At 46.0% G+C, this 17,873-nt stretch overlaps 5 protein-coding genes across 5 annotated transcripts; 4 read left to right on the plus strand and 1 right to left on the minus strand.

Moving 5' to 3' along the window:
- The first annotated feature begins 2,856 nt into the window (after positions 1-2,856).
- On the plus strand, positions 2,857-6,141 carry F5Y00DRAFT_221601 (actin-like ATPase domain-containing protein). Its single transcript, XM_048005667.1, has 4 exons — positions 2,857-3,755; positions 3,837-3,941; positions 3,999-5,370; positions 5,428-6,141. The coding sequence occupies exons 1-4, from the start codon at positions 3,132-3,134 to the stop codon at positions 5,625-5,627; spliced, it is 2,301 nt and encodes a 766-aa protein (XP_047859781.1). The 5' UTR covers positions 2,857-3,131; the 3' UTR covers positions 5,628-6,141.
- Positions 6,142-6,996: 855 nt separating this feature from the next.
- On the plus strand, positions 6,997-8,789 carry F5Y00DRAFT_256488 (Osmotin, thaumatin-like protein; the record flags this gene model as incomplete). The annotated part of the gene is made up of 3 exons (XM_048010414.1): positions 6,997-7,443; positions 7,496-8,256; positions 8,753-8,789. 3 exons carry the CDS (start codon positions 6,997-6,999, stop codon positions 8,787-8,789), a joined length of 1,245 nt encoding a protein of 414 aa, XP_047859782.1.
- Positions 8,601-10,668, plus strand: F5Y00DRAFT_221651 (palmitoyltransferase PFA5). Its single transcript, XM_048005668.1, has 3 exons — positions 8,601-8,986; positions 9,074-9,517; positions 9,575-10,668. The coding sequence occupies exons 1-3, from the start codon at positions 8,872-8,874 to the stop codon at positions 10,279-10,281; spliced, it is 1,266 nt and encodes a 421-aa protein (XP_047859783.1). The 5' UTR covers positions 8,601-8,871; the 3' UTR covers positions 10,282-10,668.
- Positions 10,669-11,130: 462 nt separating this feature from the next.
- On the minus strand, positions 11,131-11,791 carry F5Y00DRAFT_267148 (uncharacterized protein; the record flags this gene model as incomplete). Its single annotated transcript, XM_048012038.1, has 3 exons — positions 11,131-11,323; positions 11,376-11,478; positions 11,704-11,791. 3 exons carry the CDS (start codon positions 11,789-11,791, stop codon positions 11,131-11,133), a joined length of 384 nt encoding a protein of 127 aa, XP_047859784.1.
- A 3,071-nt stretch (positions 11,792-14,862) lies between these two features.
- F5Y00DRAFT_221685 (DNA/RNA polymerase) lies at positions 14,863-17,371 on the plus strand. The gene is made up of 2 exons (XM_048005669.1): positions 14,863-15,423; positions 15,486-17,371. Exons 1-2 carry the CDS (start codon positions 15,209-15,211, stop codon positions 17,233-17,235), a joined length of 1,965 nt encoding a protein of 654 aa, XP_047859785.1. The 5' UTR covers positions 14,863-15,208; the 3' UTR covers positions 17,236-17,371.
- Positions 17,372-17,873: the final 502 nt, after the last annotated feature.

Here is a 17,873-nt window from a genome sequence, read left to right on the forward strand (position 1 = left end):
AATAAAATTTTTAATTATTTATAATTATTTAATTAATTATTAATTAATATTAAAAAAATAAAATTTATATATAAAAAATAATATTTAAAAATAAAGATATTTTTAAAAATAATATATTAATTATTATATAAAAAGAAATTAATTACGTAGTTAATTATTTTATAAAAATATAAAATTTAAAAAAACGCATGCATTTATAAGTTTACGTAAGCGTTTTTACGTGTTTATAAACTCGTACGTGAAAATCCGTTAAAAACATTTAATTTTTTATTAATTTTCTTATCATTTATTAATGAATTACTTATTAATTATTTATTATTTCTTTATCATTTTTTTATCATTTCTTTATCATTTCTTTATTAATTTCGTATAATAATTTTTAAAAGTTTTAACGTAAAAAATGTCTTCGACGAATAAATATTAATTAAAATTAATAAACTTTATTATTATATTAAATAACTTTATATATAAATTAATTAATAAAAATTATTTATTAATAATATTTTAACATTATTTAAAGTTTAAAATTTAATGTTTTTAATAACGTTATAATTTTTTAAAAATTAAAATATTAAAAATTTTATAATTTTTATTTACCGTTAATTTTATTTTATTTTAATTAAATTAAATTTAATAGTTAAATTTATAAAATCCATTTTATTTATTTATAATTTTATTATTTTTATAATAAATTAAATGGTGATTTATTTTTAAAATTAATAAATTTATTATATAAAAAAATTTATTAAATCTTATATAAAATTTAATAAAATATAATATCGATTTGTTATAAAATAAATTTGTTATAAAATAAATTCGTTATAACGAGACTTAATTATACTTATATTTAAAGCATTTATCGTATAAACTAAAGTATTTTTATTATTTAAAAAATACTGTCGAGACTAATGTGATCCCTAAATATTAAATTGGCGGCGCAGTCTTGGAGGAAAACATTTACATACGTCGCGATTCGAGCCAACCAAATTGCATAATGATGGACGGGCCGAATCTTTTTAACTTCTTTTTCAAGCCCCTCGTGGCCGTTGCAAACAAAGGACTCGGAGAAGGCCGCGGCAAGCACGCGGGGAGCCTTTGATTTAGGTATCCTTTGAAAGAACTACATACAGAAGGCATTTGGAGGATCGTGCAAGAAAATACTAACTAACCTACTCATTAAATCTCAAACAACATCCAAACTTCGCTTATCGAATCTAGAGCGTATACTATGGTGGTAGCTCTTACAACGTTGCTTGCCATCTAACGACTTGGATCAACTAATTCAATTTTGATATACCTAATGAGAACGGCTTGAACAGTCGTTCGAAGCAACGTTTATTTGGATTACCCTTCCCCAGGAGATTATACATCATATTCCAACTGCGCTGTACAATCAAATGTGAGGCATCGCCAAGCCGTTTCTTCCTCCGTGTACAGGTAGCTAGTTCGCCATTATCGTATGCGTCAGATCCATACGTAATATAAAATATAAAATATCCATGTGGCCGTGAAAGTTGCCACAGCGGCGATATCGAATATTGTACCTATCCTTTACGAATCTTTAACGCGCGGGTATGCCTCTTCGAATATATACTACCGACCAACCACAGGTAGCGAAGCGCTTATTCGCGTGATACCTCGCACGAATTTACAAGTAATGAACTACGGGATTTGGTGCGGCCACGTCGACTCTACTCGCAAGGTATTGTGTTTGTAAGTATTATAACTAGGTCCTCCACAAGACAAAAATACGAAATTGCTCATCGGTTGAAAAGAAAGTTGGGAGTATCGAGATTTAATATTTTACGAAGATTTACGACACTTGGGTAACATTGCCACAATCCTTAAGTCTAGCAGTGCAAGCGGTGCATAGTGCTGATAGTATAAGTGAGGTATGTAAGTGAATGTGGTTTGCCCCACAGGTCGCATTGTCTACCACTGTCATTGTCGTATCGTTGCATCGTCTCATTTCTCCTACCCACCTGCTCACAGCCGCCTACAGGCTCCCCTCCTCGAATCTAGGACTTTTGGGGGGTCTTTTTTTTTTTCGACTCCCTTTGCAGGTTGTTGTTAAGAACTTACTTCAGCCTTATTATCCTGGATTTCCTTCCCCCAAAGTACCCTAAACCGCTAACCGCTAACCGCTAAACTGCAACCTGCAACCCATACAATAATAACCAGCCCAACCTAACGCGGTCAGCTCCATCAGCCACAGTGGAATCAAAAGAGGAAAAAAAAAAGAACGAACAAGGAACAGGGTCGCAACACTGAAGCTTGAATTGATCTAATTGATCTGATTGATCCTCCGCGATAGTAGTGTCCCACTAACTACTATTTTCTACTATTTTCTTACCTACTGCTACTGGCCCCATTCAGGCCTATCCCGCCCTGCCCGCCCGCCTCTCTTTATTAATCCAAGTCCTAGGTTTAAGGAATTGCGCATACGGATTACACACAAGCACCAAAAGCAACCGAATGCACCAAGGGCACCAAGGACTTTGCTCCTGACAGGATTGTACTTGTAACTCGTACCTTTAGGTAGTGTTACCTTAGCCTTGGCACATTTTTTTTCCCTCCCCATTCCCAAACGTCCTGCGGCACGCCTACTCGGTTACTACTTTAGCTTAGTCTAGGTTAAACCTAAAGGGACAGAACGGGGAACAAGGGATTATTCCTATTACCTACGCTCGGGCAAGCAAAGTAAAAGCGAAGCGAAGCAGGAGCATACCAAAGTAACCCGGCAGTAGCAGCCAGCAGCAAGCAGCCAGCAGCAAGCACCAACTTTGGAAGCAGCAAGCAACAGCAGCAGAAACAACAGCAGAAGCAGCAGTCACTAGTAGCAGTAGCAGCAGCAGCTGTAACAGCCCCTCTTCTGACGCCGCAACTCACTTCGTATGGAAACGACCCGACGCCTCTCTGGGTCTCTTGCTCGGTTTCTTCTTAGGGAACTCTGTCAGCATCTTCGTCTTGGCTCAGCTCAGCCCGCCTTATCACAACCTAGCTTAGAAGCACAGTGATCCCACATCAATCGGATCACACCTTCGACAAAGTCCTTCCCACCCTTCTTTGATCTACCCTCTTTTTTTCCCTTTTTTCTCTCTTCTTCTTCTTTTCCGTTTCCCTAATTCCTTATGAATTCACTGAACAACCTGAATTCCCGTTTAAGAGGCCTAGGATTAGGTAAACGGAAATCCACCGCCAGTATCCCCTCAAGTACGCCTGAACCACAACGGCCTGCGACCTCGACCCCGACCTCAACCCCTCCACCGCAAATAACGCAGCAGTTCCCACAAGCCCAGGCCCAAGCCCAACCCCATCCTTATCCTGGTCCCGCCGCCCCCTCTATAACAGCTTCGTCCTCCCAGACGAGCCTCCCGATAATGAACCATCCCGGCGCTGGACCACGTCCACCCAGCTATAATACTACAAATTTCCAACCTGGTCCTCAACCTCCTGTTGGCCGCACAAGCCCTTTAACAAACGGACCAGCTCGCACACCGCCGTCGCAAATGGTTGGCGGCCCCCCTCCCATCAATACCGGTGCTCCTGTCTCCGGCTACCCTCCTCAGATGCACGTCCCCCCGGGCTCGCAACCTCCCCCAGGAGTTGCTGGTGGTCCTCCTGGCTACGCTGGTTACCCGCCACCTGCTCCCGCTCCTCAACCGACCAACGCTATGCAGTCCTATGGTAGGCCGGCTGCTGAAGTCGAAGGGAACAGCAGAAGTAAGGCACAGTTGATCGTCGGAATTGACTTCGTACGTCCCCTCCTTTGATTTGTTTAAATTCTCTATTTCCTGCTTGTGTCGATACTTTTGAACTAATCATGCGAGGCGCAGGGTACGACATTCTCTGGCGTTGCTTTTGCGTTTGCGACAAATAACGAGGCGAAGGAGGATATCATCACAGAATGGCCTGGTGCTGGATCATACACGAAGCAAAAGGTAAGGCATCCGAACAAAGGCATAATCAACTGATCAAAGCTTGTTAACTTCGATAAGATACCTACTGTTCTTTACTACGACCAATATCAAAAGGTTGTTGGATGGGGCCCAGATATTGCTGATGCCCTGGCACCTACAGGATACCCGAAACCCGGTGTCCAAAAGGTCGAATGGTTCAAACTCCAGCTTATGCTGTCAGGTAACACCTACATCGACCCCATTAACCTTCCGCCACTACCTCCCGGAAAGTCGGAAATCGATGTAGCCGCAGACTACCTGTTTAAACTGCGGCAAGCTATGCGCACGGCGCTACAGAAGACATTAGGTGAGGTGTTCAATCGAGAGGAACGAAATATTCGCTACTACCTGACTGTGCCGGCTATTTGGAACGATGCCGGCAAAGCTGCTACGCGAGCTGCTGCTATCCAGGCCGGCTTCCTCAGGGACGAGAACGACAACAGATTGACGCTTGTTAGCGAGCCCGAGGCCGCGTCGCTTTTCTGCGCCAAGACTGGCTTGCTTAATTTGAAGGTTCACGACGCTATATTGATTGTCGATTGCGGTGGTGGTACTGTTGATTTGATTGCATATGAAGTCGAAGATGAGAATCCATTCACAGTCGCGGAATGCACGGCGGGTTCTGGTGACTCTTGTGGTTCCACTGCCCTCAACAGGAATTTCAGTAACATTCTACGCACTAAGATCCGAAAGATGAAGTTACCAGACGGATCTAAGACGGCCGGTCGTGTGTACGCCAAATGTATTATGGATTTTGAGAACAGAATCAAGGCCGATTTCAGGAATAACGGCCAAAAGTGGGCTGTTGATGTTGGTATTGAGGCTGAGTTCCCAGAGGCCGGTATTGAAGAAGGTTACATGACTTTTACTAACGAGGAAATCCTTCAATGTTTCGAGCCCGTCGTAAACCGGATTTTGGAGCTCGTACGAAACCAAATCATCGCCATCCAAGCTCAAAATAGGACTCTACAAAACATTTTGGTCGTTGGCGGTTTCGGTGCTTCCGAATACCTCTTCCAACAGATCAAACTACATGTCCCTCCCCAGTTCCAGTCCAAGGTTGTGCGACCTATGGACTCTGTGGCCGCCATTGTTAAGGGAGCCGTCACCGCAGGCATTACCGAGCGAGTTATCACGCACCGTGTAGCTCGTCGCCATTATCTTATGGCAACTCTGCAACCCTTCAAGGAGGGCTACCATCCCGAAGCATATCGTGTGCCATCTCTAGACGGCAAAGACAGATGCAAGTTCACCCGGCAGATTTTTGTGCAAAAGGGCCAGAAAGTCAAGATCGGCGAGCCAGTTAAGGTATCATTTTTCCGACAAGTGGCCCCGGGTGCTACGCTTATGTACGAAGACATCCTATACGCTTGCGACGAGGATGTCTGCCCTGAGTACACCAAAGATCCTCGTAAGTTGTCTAGTTTCTATCGCGATCCGTTTTACTCGTGGCTTACGTATTATATAGGTATAAAGGAAGTAGTTACTCTCACATCCGACCTGTCACGCAAGAACCTCGAAAAAGATTTCGAGCGTATGGACACGCCGCAGGGTACATTTTACCGAGTTTATTTCGACATCTATCTCACTCTGGACGGCTCGGAATTCAGTGCTGAACTGGTCTGTCAAGGAGAGGTTATGGGCCGCTGCAGATCTAGATTCAGGTAGAAGGGCGGAGATGCATGGATGGCGTGGAATTTGTGGTTGGCGTCCTTTTTACTAATGTCTTTGTTTACCGCGTTGCTTTTACTAGCTTTCACATGATACCTCGTTAAGAAGAGAGCAACAACGTACTTGGACTAATAGGTGATCTAGCGATACGGAAAGGAAGGAAAGATCTCTTCTCTTTGCGAGCTATCATCACTTACGGAAATTCCTTTTCTAGAAATTTAAACTAGCGACATGGGTGGCTATTTGAATAGTTGGCAGACGGGCAGATGCATGGTTGCACGAGCAAGAGATCTTTCCATGCCTCTGATTACCCGTATACAGATAATTTAAGAACCTAACACAAATATTGCGGCCGCGATGGTAAAATACTGGTTCTGATGTGAAATATTACGTACTGATATACCCGGGCACTTGTAGTCCCATGTAAATAACCTCATGATTGGCTGTTGATGGATGGTATACCTAATAAGGTTGGACTAGCCTCTTGCAATATACTACCTAATGTACAAGTAATCAAATCTTGGGGAAGGTAGGACGAGGGGAGGATACCCCTGAAAATGGCATCATAAAATCTTGGTAGCCAGCCACAACTGCGTCATCGTCCATTCCTCCAACATCAACTCACCAAGCGGCATTCGATGGCAACTTCATTGAAGGCAATTCCATTGGACCTTCTCTCCCACTTTCTTACCTTTAATATTCTAAGCAACAAACTTGTTCGGCATGGCTTCATTCTATATCAACAAGCCTCCTGAGGGTGTCTCTACATTTTCTACCTACTTATTTGCGCAACTTCTAGGATAAATTATTATTATCAACTCCTCTGTGCTTCTGCTCTTCCAATATACCTAGTCTCCCTCTCCGCGAATTCTGCCCCTGCTTACACTTCAGCGTTTTGGCTACCTATTGAGAGTCGATATCAGGCCAGGAATATTCGCGGAGCCTGCTCGATCAACCACGACGATCTACTTACTACCCTGTTCTGATTCATCTCTCATTCCCTGTTTGGCACACGAAGCCACCAACTACAACATCTGAGCTCCTGTATAACTAAAAATCAGAGCAGAGTCATAGCCACTTAAAGCTGGTTCCCTAATCCGATTAAGGACTATCCTGTTCATTTACCAGACTCGACTCTAGGGTTTCTGTTGAAACTCCTATTTATAACATAACAGCGATTGCCGTCGTTGGCGAAGAAGGCCCCGGATTCTTTGGCGGACTTCATCGGATAATGAACCGCCTATTTTGCTATACTCTAATCCCAGGACACACTCTTCATCGCCCGCCAGTTTGTCTGTATAATAAGACAATCGCCGCTATCTAGCCAGAGATAATAAACCCTACAGAAGCGAAGCGATTGAGTATAATGCCTAAATGGTCACGGCAATGCAGGCTCCGGCATAGTTCTATAAGGACTATATTGTCGATTATTGCCGGCCTCCTTTTAACATCACAGCTCCCACAAGTAAGAGCAGTTGTGTATCCAAGTAACCATGAGTTATATGCTTTCGACTATTTGGGACCCAACAGGCGATATTTAGGCACGAGCCGTCCTTTAACCAAGTATGATAATGCAATCCCCTTGATCATTACCAACAATTGTGGCGATACAATATGGCCGGGAATTGGAACTCAACATGGAGACCCTCCAGACTCTCAGGGTTTCGAACTCAAACCCGGCGAGACGAAAGAACAGAAAGTCGGTCCAACATGGCAGGGTAGAGTCTGGGGTCGTACCAATTGTACCACTGGTGGGGACACGGCGACATGCAAGACTGGTGATTGTTTTGGTAAATTAGACTGTGAGTATGGGGTAAGTTGAGCCAGAACGAGTAACCGCGGTGTAGCCACTGATCACAACGTAGGGTGCCGTACCTGTTACTCTTGCCGAATTCAATCTTGCTGGTGGTGCAACTGGCAGACAGACCTTTTATGACATTTCACTTGTCGATGGTTATAATCTGCCAATAGCAATAGTCTACCATCCAGCAGACAACACATCATACATCCCGCCAAATCTAGTCAATCCTTCATGCATTGGAACGTCCGGGTACCTCACTACCTATAGCGATACCGGACTCACTTATACTAACTCGACCTATCCTATGCCGTATGAAGATATACAGTCCAACGCAGATTTAAGCAATTGGTGTCCTTGGGACCTCCAGGCCTTCCTCCCAGAGAAGCCCGGAGACGGTGTATACCCATATCCAGATGACACTCTACATAGGCCTATTTTCGACCCGTGTAAGAGTGCCTGCGCCGCTAATAATGACCCCGAGGCCTGCTGCACCGGCGAATACGATGACCCGTGGGTTTGCGAGCCCAGCCAGTATTCGTACAATGCCAAGGCTATGTGCCCTGATGCATACAGCTACGCGTTTGACGATCAGACCTCCACGTTTATCATACCCAGCGGAGGTGGATGGGAAATTGTGTTCTGTCCGGCAGGGCGAAGTACCACCATATTGGCAACATTCACCGACGAATTACACAAGATCGCCGAAAGCGGGCAAGTGACGCAGGATATCCTGCTCAAAGCTATGAACATGAGCTATATCGAATCGAAACACAGCGCAGCGGGCGGTATCCGGGTGTCCATGGCTGGGTTGGTATTAACTGCCGTGTTGGTGGTCAGTAATGTGCTGGCTGGACCATAAGAGGGGATTATAAATGAGAAATCATTGTACACGAAATGTATATGATATGCATCGGACAGTCCACATGGGAAGGATTCTTGTTTTATTAGTACCCTAGAACTCGAGTATTTGCATACACTGTCGAATATATTCCTAAGAAATCATGAATACCCCTAACCTACTGTACCTTGTAATGCACGGACCACTTACGTGCAATTCATACTACATTAGGTATATTATGCACATAGTGAGGTACATATCTTAACTCGGATCTATTAATAGGTATTAGTACATACATGGGCATCACGCAAGTTATGATCCGCGGCATATCCTTGTCGCTGACCCTCAGTGGGGGTCATTTAATATGCATGCTTCAATCAGATTGAATCAATCTTAGCACGAAGCCGTTTAGATCCGATGCAATCTTGAATCTTGATGCAACTCACCCCCCAAAAACAACCAACTCACGAGTCACGACGACAGCTCCCTCGTTCGCGTCGTCTCGTCGGGGACCCGATGACCGTATTTCACCTCTTTCTCGAACCCAGCGCTGCTAATCGCTACTATTCGAGACGGATTGCCATCAGGATGTGAGGTAGGAAATGCCTCTTATCGAAAGCACTCGAGCCGCGACGCGCTGGATCACCCGTACAATTCCCGTTATCCTCGTCGCCGCCGTTAGCTATGCTACTTATGCCGTGGTCGGTAGGGTCTGTTGTAGGTTATAGCCTTATTCTACATTCTACACAGTATTCAGTATTACAAAAATCAATTGGCTTGTTTACTGACGTCGCCGATATCCAGCCAACTACCTTATCGGCAAACGAGGCGAGGTCGGCGCAGCCATTGCCATTCTAGTTCTATACTTCATACTTCTCTTATTGATGGTCGGTACTTATCTAAGGACTATACTTACCGTCCTTCTCGATCCGGGAGTTGTGCCATTGGGGCCGGGGGTAATTGAACGAAAGAAGGCTGCAAGAGACCGACGAAGACGAAGGCGTCAGGAACCTGACCTCGAAAGCCTACCCTACTACGCCGGCCCCGATCTGAACCCAGATAGTCCAGGCTTAGAGGAGTTTTACACAAAAGATGTCTTTATATGCGAAAACGACGGTCGCCCAAAGTGGTGCTCGGAATGTTCTACATGGAAAGCAGATCGGGTTCATCATAGCAGCGAAATCGACCGTTGCGTCTATCGCATGGACCACTACTGTCCGTGGGTTGGCGGCATGATAGGGGAGAACTGTGAGCTTCAATGCCTGCTACCCTACCAAATACTCGGTGTTTACTGATGATTCATAGCCTTCAAGTTTTTTGTGCAGTTCACGACGTATACTGCTTGCTACTGTGGCCTTGTCCTTGGGGCTACAGCTTCAAGTCTTCGAAAAGAAATTAGTGAGGGATCTCCGCTGGATCCCCACTTCATACCTGCCATAGTACTGGCTGCTTTCTTTGGTCTTTTTACTTTTCTAATGACTGTAACGTCAATGCGTTACATCTTTCTCAACATGACGAATGTTGATATGCTCGGATATCAATCCAAGGTGTACCAATTAGCCGTCCGCGTGCCCCGCGGTACCGAATCGACAGATAAGTTCACCGTGGTGACGTATCCTCTACCGAGACCGGGTGAGCCTATGAACGGTTGGTCTAACGGAACGGCCCGGCCCGGAACGAATGAGAGCGGTGGCTCGGCCGTGCAGATCCGGCCGTCGGCTCGCGACGACTTGGCAACTCGCACTTTTGCTATACTAAAAACGGAGCCGGGAGAAAACCCATGGGATATAGGGATATGGCGTAATTGGCAAAGTGTCATGGGCACCAACGTCTTGGACTGGATTTTACCCCTTCGAAAGTCACCCTGCGTCAACCACGAGGGCCACGATAGTTTCTACCCTATGGGCCACGTCCTGACAGACGTCTTGGCCAGGTACGACCTCACCGACCTTGCGATGAAGGACGGTTCGGGGCTCGAGATGAGGGAGATTTCAAGAGGTAGCAGGGTTTAGACACGTGCATAATAGATACCCCTTTTTAGGCATTGGAGTTGGGGGGTTTCTGGTGAGTTCAAGCTCATACCGTACCCAGTACGTATTTTGATGGAACGCTTATTTAGCGAGCTTGTTTAATGATATTGTAATCGAAATATATATATACATAATTAAAATTGGGAAATAGATGTCTACCTATCTAATGGTAACTTTGGCTTATAAATTATGAATAGGCGAGGCTCAATTATTAATCATGGCCTGGCTTGTGTGGTGGTCGGATGAAATAACTTCCCCTTTTTCAGCTCCCCCTATTTACACACCAACTCCCAACTTGACTATGCGAAACTTATGCGCTGGGTATAAGACGTTGCATAACGTCTAGTTAAATATGTAAAATATGTCGAATAATGGCATTATAAATGTAGTTGTTTTCTATCTAATTAATTAGGTACCTGACCTAATAAAATAGAACCAACGTACCTAATGACATGCGAGCTTAAATAGAGGGATAAACAAGGGATAAACGTAAAGTTCGACTAATCATCAGTCACAAGCACGATTTTCTTGAAGACAGGTTGGGTCGCCTGTCGTGTGATTGAAAATGAAGTACCTCGAGGTCTTGTCTATATTAATAAACGAGCGCGGTTTCTATCGCATAGTCCAATAGGATATTTGGCTATCGATGCCAGAAAGAATCTAATCAGAATACAGTATCAAGGTAAAAACGACACATATGAAGCCCATGGATCCAATGGTTTCATAAACGAATGACAGCCTCCATTCTAGTTCCAAATGTAGCCCCGTGCTCTTCAGGGGTTACTCGTCGTCCATCTTGCTGTAGTGATCATAGTCGATAACATGTGCTGTTTACGCCTCCTTGCACTCTGAACAGAAAGTGTGGCCGCAGTGTTTGCATAGTGCGTTATCAGGGTTGCCGTCGTGCTGGAAGTAATCTGTCTTTCCACACTCGCTACACTCGATCTCGTTGTCCGTGTCGTAGAGACCGGTATCAGGGGGGGAAGTATACCCGTCAGAGGAGTCGGGGCTGTTCTCGTCGCTCCTACGGAGGTTTTTTTAGACAGTGTCCCATAATTGCTAATAGATTCTCTTACATTGTAGTGAAGGAAGCGCGTAGTGTCGTTGCGATTGAAGCAAGTGCTAAAGCTCGCAGGGAGATACGATTTGAGAACGCTAGAGTAATATGGCTTCTTGATGCTAATTGTAGAGGATAGTAGTTGAGTTTGCTCTGATTATACACTCTATATCGACTGATCAAACTCGGAACTTGACGCTCTTATAGGAGAGAGCCATGGCTGTGATACCACAAGTTTCGATACATACGAGCCGCGAATCCAAATCATACCGAGTATTCGTAAGTCGAAACTTGAAGATGGCACTTTCTGTTTGAGAAAAGCCGCAGAGCCTCACGAGCACGCATACAATTTCCTTCGAATATAGTATCATCCAGAGATATAGGTCGTCTCGGTAACGACTGAGGCGATGATAGGATCACTGTAACACCTGACATACTGAGCAAAGGCGCCGAAAATGCAATGAAGGCGGAGTTACTTCCAAGGATTATTAGAGCGAGAAGATGTCACCACTATGGCCATCATATGGAGAGGCCGAAGAACGGAGGTAGAAGCCGGCGCGGCCAAGATGATGGAGATTTCTAAGAAAGGGGCCCAGAGCTTCAATTCTGGTTGCTAGCCAATAAGATAATTAATTTATTCAGCACTGAGCAAGTTTAAAAGCGAAGGAATCGAGAAAGATGGGCTGAAAACACAGGCGAGGCCGAGGGGCACGTTCAAGTGCATGTCGTTCCATCAGGGTCAAGTCAATGTGGAAGACACGCTCTGTGAGTGGGTACCGGTAGCTTGGTTCATGATATCACTACATCGAAATGGTCTAAGCATGTGCTGAATTAAAAAGGGCAAGCACGGCATGAGCTCGTAGTCTCCATGCATGTCTTGGCCCTTGGGACGACCCGGCGGCACAAGGCAACCGCTACATTCCTTGTTGTCCAAGGGGGACGAGGGATTAAGATACACCCAGTACTCACCGCCGTAGAGATCGATCTATGTGCCATCCAAGCGTGAAACCGTGACAACGTTAGCGGAGCCGCATGCGTCAAAGATCTCGTGAGCAGGAAGCATGGCGCCCTAATCCAAATGGGACTTTCCGATCGCGGACGTTCTCACGGAGAATTTTTTCCAGCAGCCCCTGGCAGATCTTCAAGAAAGGCTTCCCCGGGCGAAATGCCATGTGCGAAAGACGTATGTACGCCCCCTGTACTACCAAAGCCACTCTGATCTTGGGCCGGGAGATCTGATGGCCTTTAGCTAACTTCCCCCTAAAACACACGATGGGATTCTGAGGACAACAGAACTAAAGCTGTTTTGGGTCTAACAGATACTGGAATCGGCACAAACAAGGCATCTGATTTCTAAGCCTCATAAGGGCACGTCGTTTTGCAGCTCTATCACCTCAGATAGCTTACGGATAAAGTGTGGTAATACCGAAGTGCTAGACACTCGTTGATACCCAAGAGGATGGGTCAATAGGTATGTTTATCAATTCTAGAGTCGAATTTCTTAGCAGTATTACACCTTTGGACTGTCGAATTGGTTCTACCCTCGCCCCCAACCCCTGACGTAACCGTTTTCGAAATTTTGGACTTAAAGGTACGTGACACAAATTAAGCCCTACCTATTAAGATCGTATTACATATCCGGATTAGTATCGAGTTGCACTGAAGAAGGAGGTTTTATCTCGAAAGAGCTTATAAACCGGAAATCGTACTGCAAGGGGGCGGCTCGTGGCTATTAAGCCTTACCGGCCACGACTCGGGGCCTCTCCGGTAAGCAACCCGACGGCAGGTAATAGCGTGCTAACGAATCGGCAAAAGAATGGGAAATTATATGTGCTACATATTAATCTTACGGGCTGCTGGGTAGGTAGGTAGGTAGGTGACCGTGGAGGACTGACTAATGCCGATGATGCTGTTCCTCTCGGCACTCGCCCGACGGGAATTCTGGTAGACAAAAATGGGGGACAAAGATGGGGATAAAGATGGGGGATATCATACCTTAGGTACCTAAAGTTCATGTAGGTACTTGAGGCTTTCGCTGTGAGATATCCTAGATTTATACCAGACGTAGAGGTTTTCCATTATACACCTATACCTATTTAGTAGGACGGCGATGATCATAGGAGGATCATGAGCATACTGGCGTCTCCTGTCACTCGCAACGTAGGTTTGTGCGAGAAAGCCTTTGGGTAGTTAAGGTGATAATGAAAGTCCTACCTCGAGTAACCATATAAAAAATTTTACTCACCTAATAAATCTGAACTCCTTAATGTAACTAACCCCTGTTCAAAAGTTCCTTACTACATACAACCGGAGAAAGCGTCAAGAGGCCAATGTCGTAGAACCAAGAACTCCTTCAACATTCATTGAAGCCTCGACTGTTCAATGTACACCACCAAGTCATCTTATCCAACCGGTTTAACAATCCTTCCTCAGCAGCCACCATGCAACAGAGGCCCCATCTAGTTGCACTCTATTACGTACGGCGCTTTCAAGAAGGATGTTTGTTCGATCTTGTGTACTCACGACCAATTGCTCTTTTTGGGTATCGGTGGACGAAGAGCCGGCAACAACTCAGCTCGGCCTAACACTCCATAGTTCGGACGAAGCCGAAGCCTCTTGAGATTATTGCAACCCAACTCTCGTCGGGTTGCAGAAATCTAAACCGCTCGCTGCCTTGCTTATTGCGCCGATGGCTTGAGGAAGGTCGCGAACCACTTTGCGCCGGAGGCTGGTGGTTAGGGCTGGGCTCGAGCTTAGTCATGGAGGGAATTCTAGAACGTCAGAGTAGCCCATCGTCTACTTACCAGCGTCAGACGATTGCCATAAGAGAAAGTGTGCCGTCCTTTTTTTGTTGTTGGAAAAATTCCGCATTATTCCGTCGTCTTGACTACCTACCTAACCTACATAAGCTGAGAAGACAGTTTGGTCTATTGGCATGATGCGGGATCTTCTTCTTCAACATAACGATGGGTAAGGTTAAATACGACTTGAGCATGCAAAGCCTTATTATGTATAAGGGCACGGGTAGTAGTATATTGCGGGGGAACACGTTTCTGATGTGTGTGTGTGAATGACATGACACGAGACAGTGTTCGCGTTGGAGTTACATCGTCTTAGATATCCCGGGACCGAATTCTCGGAAAGACATGCTTGAACTGGGAATATTTCGTTTAACTACCCATGTTGCCATGTCATCTTGAGTTTAAAAAGGGGGCGATTTGTGTGTATATATAGAGCTTGACTGGTAACAGGTCAAGGAGGTGGATTGATGATGGGTAGTTAATCTCTTTTACTACCTACCTACGTAAGAAGACCAATCAAAATGTTCAATCGCATCAAAAGTGATATGTGATGCTAATAGTTGTTTGACATTTCATTCGCTCTCTCTATTCTGAAGAGGAGAAAAGAAATACCGGGAAGATGATAGTGGCTTATGAGCTTATATGGGAAAGGGAGGGGAGGGGAAGTATAAGAAAGGAGTGAAAAAAGAAGGAAAGAATAGAAGAGTCATTCATTTGCTGACGTACATTACATAGTTGAATCTCCACTTTTATTATGCCATTTATGTATGTAGTTCCTTCTACGACGCGGTCCTATGAACGCGTCTTTCCCTGGGGTCAATCTTTCCTTATTCATATCACCTCCATCCTCTCCGGGATCCGAACATCTCTCTTTCTCACCAACTACCGGGCCCGGCCGAATTTCGTCTTGGCCGGGTTTATCTGTGTGACCCTTGTCCGACCATGAATCCCATGAATCCCCGGAGCTATTGTACCCCACCACTCGCTCTCCCGACTTAAACCGTACCGGTATTTCGTCTGCATTGCCGTCTGAGCAGCTGAGCTGCCGACCATGTCTTCGCCCCGTTTCCAGATATCTTCGCCGGTCCACGGCTCCAGTCGGCGAAAGTCCCAATTTACGTATAGGCAACTAAGTCTCTTGGCATCTTATTCAACATCATCTCCTCTGCGCGTCATCGCCCACATCGATCTAGATGCTTTCTATGCTCAATGTGAGATGGTACGTCTCGGCATCGCCGAAGATCAGCCTTTAGCAGTTCAACAATGGTATTTATTACTTTCCCCATCCTAGCTCTGTCACTTCTCACTTCTCACTTACAAAACCATAGGCAAGGCCTGATTGCCGTCAACTATCCTGCACGCGAGTTTGGCATAGGTCGCCACTGCACTGTGACAGATGCAAAGAAACTCTGCCCAAAACTCATTGCCCAGCATGTTGCTACCTGGAAGGAAGGAGACGAGAAATGGTCGTATCATGACGACGCAGCGTCTCATATCGGCACTCACAAGGTCTCTCTCGACCCTTACAGGCTTCAGTCTCGTAAAATTCTCGCACTAATCAAAGAGAGTCTACCGCCTAACATGCAGAAGGTCGAAAAAGCGAGTGTAGATGAAGTCTTTCTCGACCTATCCGCGCATATCCACTCCATTCTGCTGCAGAGGTTCCCGGAACTTGCGAATCCTCCCCCATATGACGATCCCACGGAGAAGCTGCCTATTCCACCCGTAACCGCTCTCGACTGGCAAGCGGATGCCCTCGTAGACCTCCAAGATGCAGAAGCCGAGGCGGACGATCCAGACTGGGACGACGTAGCTATCCTTATTGGGTCGGAGATCGTTCGAGACATACGCGCTCAGATTCGCCGAACCCTGGGATATACATGCTCCGCGGGCATAGCTGGCAATAAGATGCTCAGTAAGTTGGGCTCCGGCTACAAGAAACCCAACCAACAGACAGTCATACGGAATCGAGCCGTGCGGCATTTCCTATCTGATATGAAATTTACTAAGATTAGAAACTTGGGGGGCAAGCTTGGCGACCAGGTCGTGTCGACTTTCCATACGGAAACCATTGAGGACCTGCTCCTTGTACCTGTGGAGCAGATGAAGCTCAAGCTGGGTGACGACACGGGGGTCTGGCTTTACAATACGATCCGCGGTATCGATACGAGCGAGGTTAACTCGCGCACGCAGATCAAGTCCATGCTCTCCGCCAAATCCTTCCGGCCCAGCATACACAATCAGGAACAAGCCGTCAAGTGGTTACGAATCTTTGCAGCCGACATATTCTCGCGATTGGTCGAGGAAGGCGTTCTTGAAAACAAGAGGCGGCCCAAGACGATCAACCTACATCACCGCCAGGGGGGGCAGACCCGCTCCCGACAGAGTAGCATTCCCCAGGGCAAGACGCTTGACGAGACGACTTTATTCGAACTTGCCAAGACTCTGCTAAGCCAAATTATTCAAGAAGGTAGAGTCTGGCCCTGCACGAACCTGAGCCTGAGTGTGGGAGGATTTGAGGATGGGGTTATAGGTAATAGAGGTATAAGTGCCTTCTTGTTAAAGGGAGACGAAGCACGCGAATCAAAGGGAGCCTCTCGGGAGGCGTCGGTAGAACCATTCGTGCATGAACGACCGGAGAAGAAACGACGGGTTGATAATCCCGGTATCCAGCGCTTCTTTCCCAAGAGGGAGAGTTCGTTGGGTGGAGATGCTGATGGGAATCTTGATGAAGATGTAGTAGGTACTGGTAAATCCCAGATTCGGATGAGAGAAGCTTCGCCGAACCGATCAGGAAGCACCCCCAATCCAATCACGGATTACATTAAGGTGTGCCCACGATGCGATGCAAGGCTTGAGGGTGCCGAGGCCCTACAGAACCACCTCGATTGGCATCTCGCCAAAGACATCCAGGAGGAAGAACGTGGCAGACACACATTTGCTAGCCACCACTCCACGGTATCACAAGGCCAGAAGACTGCAGCTGCATCGTCTTCGTCGTCTAAGAAGCTTACGAGAGGTAGTGCCTCTAGTAGCAGTAAGCTCGAGCACGGGCAGCGGAAATTGAAATTTGGGTGAATAGACACCTAGCATGCTACTCAACTCGAAGCGAACGCTACGTACTCCCCGGTCAACTCCCGCCTCACCCATTCGTCCATATGAAATGCTTTTTCTCCCTTCGTCTACGGTGTCCAACGGGGGACCAACTTATCTACCTTAGTATCGAGTACGCCGCCTCGGAGTAGGGGGGGTCCCACACTCTCATGCACTTCCCCTATCTCTTAAGTTAGGCGATATGAACTGACGCCGCATATGGAATTCCGTTGTGGACACTGATGGCTTAAGCCTTATGTTCAAGTTCCATGTTGATGATAGCAGGCAATGCTCAGGCGCCCGGCACGGAACCGAGAAATATCTTGATCCAACAGAAATGTCGGTCTGGACGACCCACTATAGCGCCATGGTGGTGCGAACAAGCCTAGTGGCAGAGTGGGCTGCCCTCGGACTCGCGCTGATGACTTAACTATTTTAAAGTGACTCAACTTTCAAATGAATACACAATTCGGGAGGCGAGTACAGCGTATGAACCGGATTCGGCGTGACGGTCTATCGGTCTCACCAGCGCTACGGCACACATACCACCGGCCGTCTCCTAGTAATCACATGCTATATAAAGGAGAGAGAGTTCTCAGTACATACCCAAATGTACGTATAAT

Source organism: Daldinia vernicosa (assembly GCF_022497035.1).
Source record: "Daldinia vernicosa strain CBS 139.73 unplaced genomic scaffold F5Y00scaffold_98, whole genome shotgun sequence".
Classification (NCBI taxonomy): domain Eukaryota; kingdom Fungi; phylum Ascomycota; class Sordariomycetes; order Xylariales; family Hypoxylaceae; genus Daldinia; species Daldinia vernicosa.

Excerpts from the sequence above, each read along its gene's own strand:
- F5Y00DRAFT_221685 (XM_048005669.1), top strand. The coding sequence starts at position 15,209 with ATGTCTTCGCCCCGTTTCCAGATATCTTCGCCGGTCCACGGCTCCAGT. Across the intron at positions 15,424-15,485 it reads CCTTTAGCAGTTCAACAATG|GCAAGGCCTGATTGCCGTCA; the intron begins GTATTTATTACT and ends ACAAAACCATAG.
- F5Y00DRAFT_221601 (XM_048005667.1), top strand. The coding sequence starts at position 3,132 with ATGAATTCACTGAACAACCTGAATTCCCGTTTAAGAGGCCTAGGATTA. Across the intron at positions 3,756-3,836 it reads TGATCGTCGGAATTGACTTC|GGTACGACATTCTCTGGCGT; the intron begins GTACGTCCCCTC and ends TGCGAGGCGCAG. Across the intron at positions 5,371-5,427 it reads TGAGTACACCAAAGATCCTC|GTATAAAGGAAGTAGTTACT; the intron begins GTAAGTTGTCTA and ends CGTATTATATAG.
- F5Y00DRAFT_221651 (XM_048005668.1), top strand. The coding sequence starts at position 8,872 with ATGCCTCTTATCGAAAGCACTCGAGCCGCGACGCGCTGGATCACCCGT. Across the intron at positions 8,987-9,073 it reads CGTGGTCGGTAGGGTCTGTT|CCAACTACCTTATCGGCAAA; the intron begins GTAGGTTATAGC and ends GCCGATATCCAG. Across the intron at positions 9,518-9,574 it reads CGGCATGATAGGGGAGAACT|CCTTCAAGTTTTTTGTGCAG; the intron begins GTGAGCTTCAAT and ends GATGATTCATAG.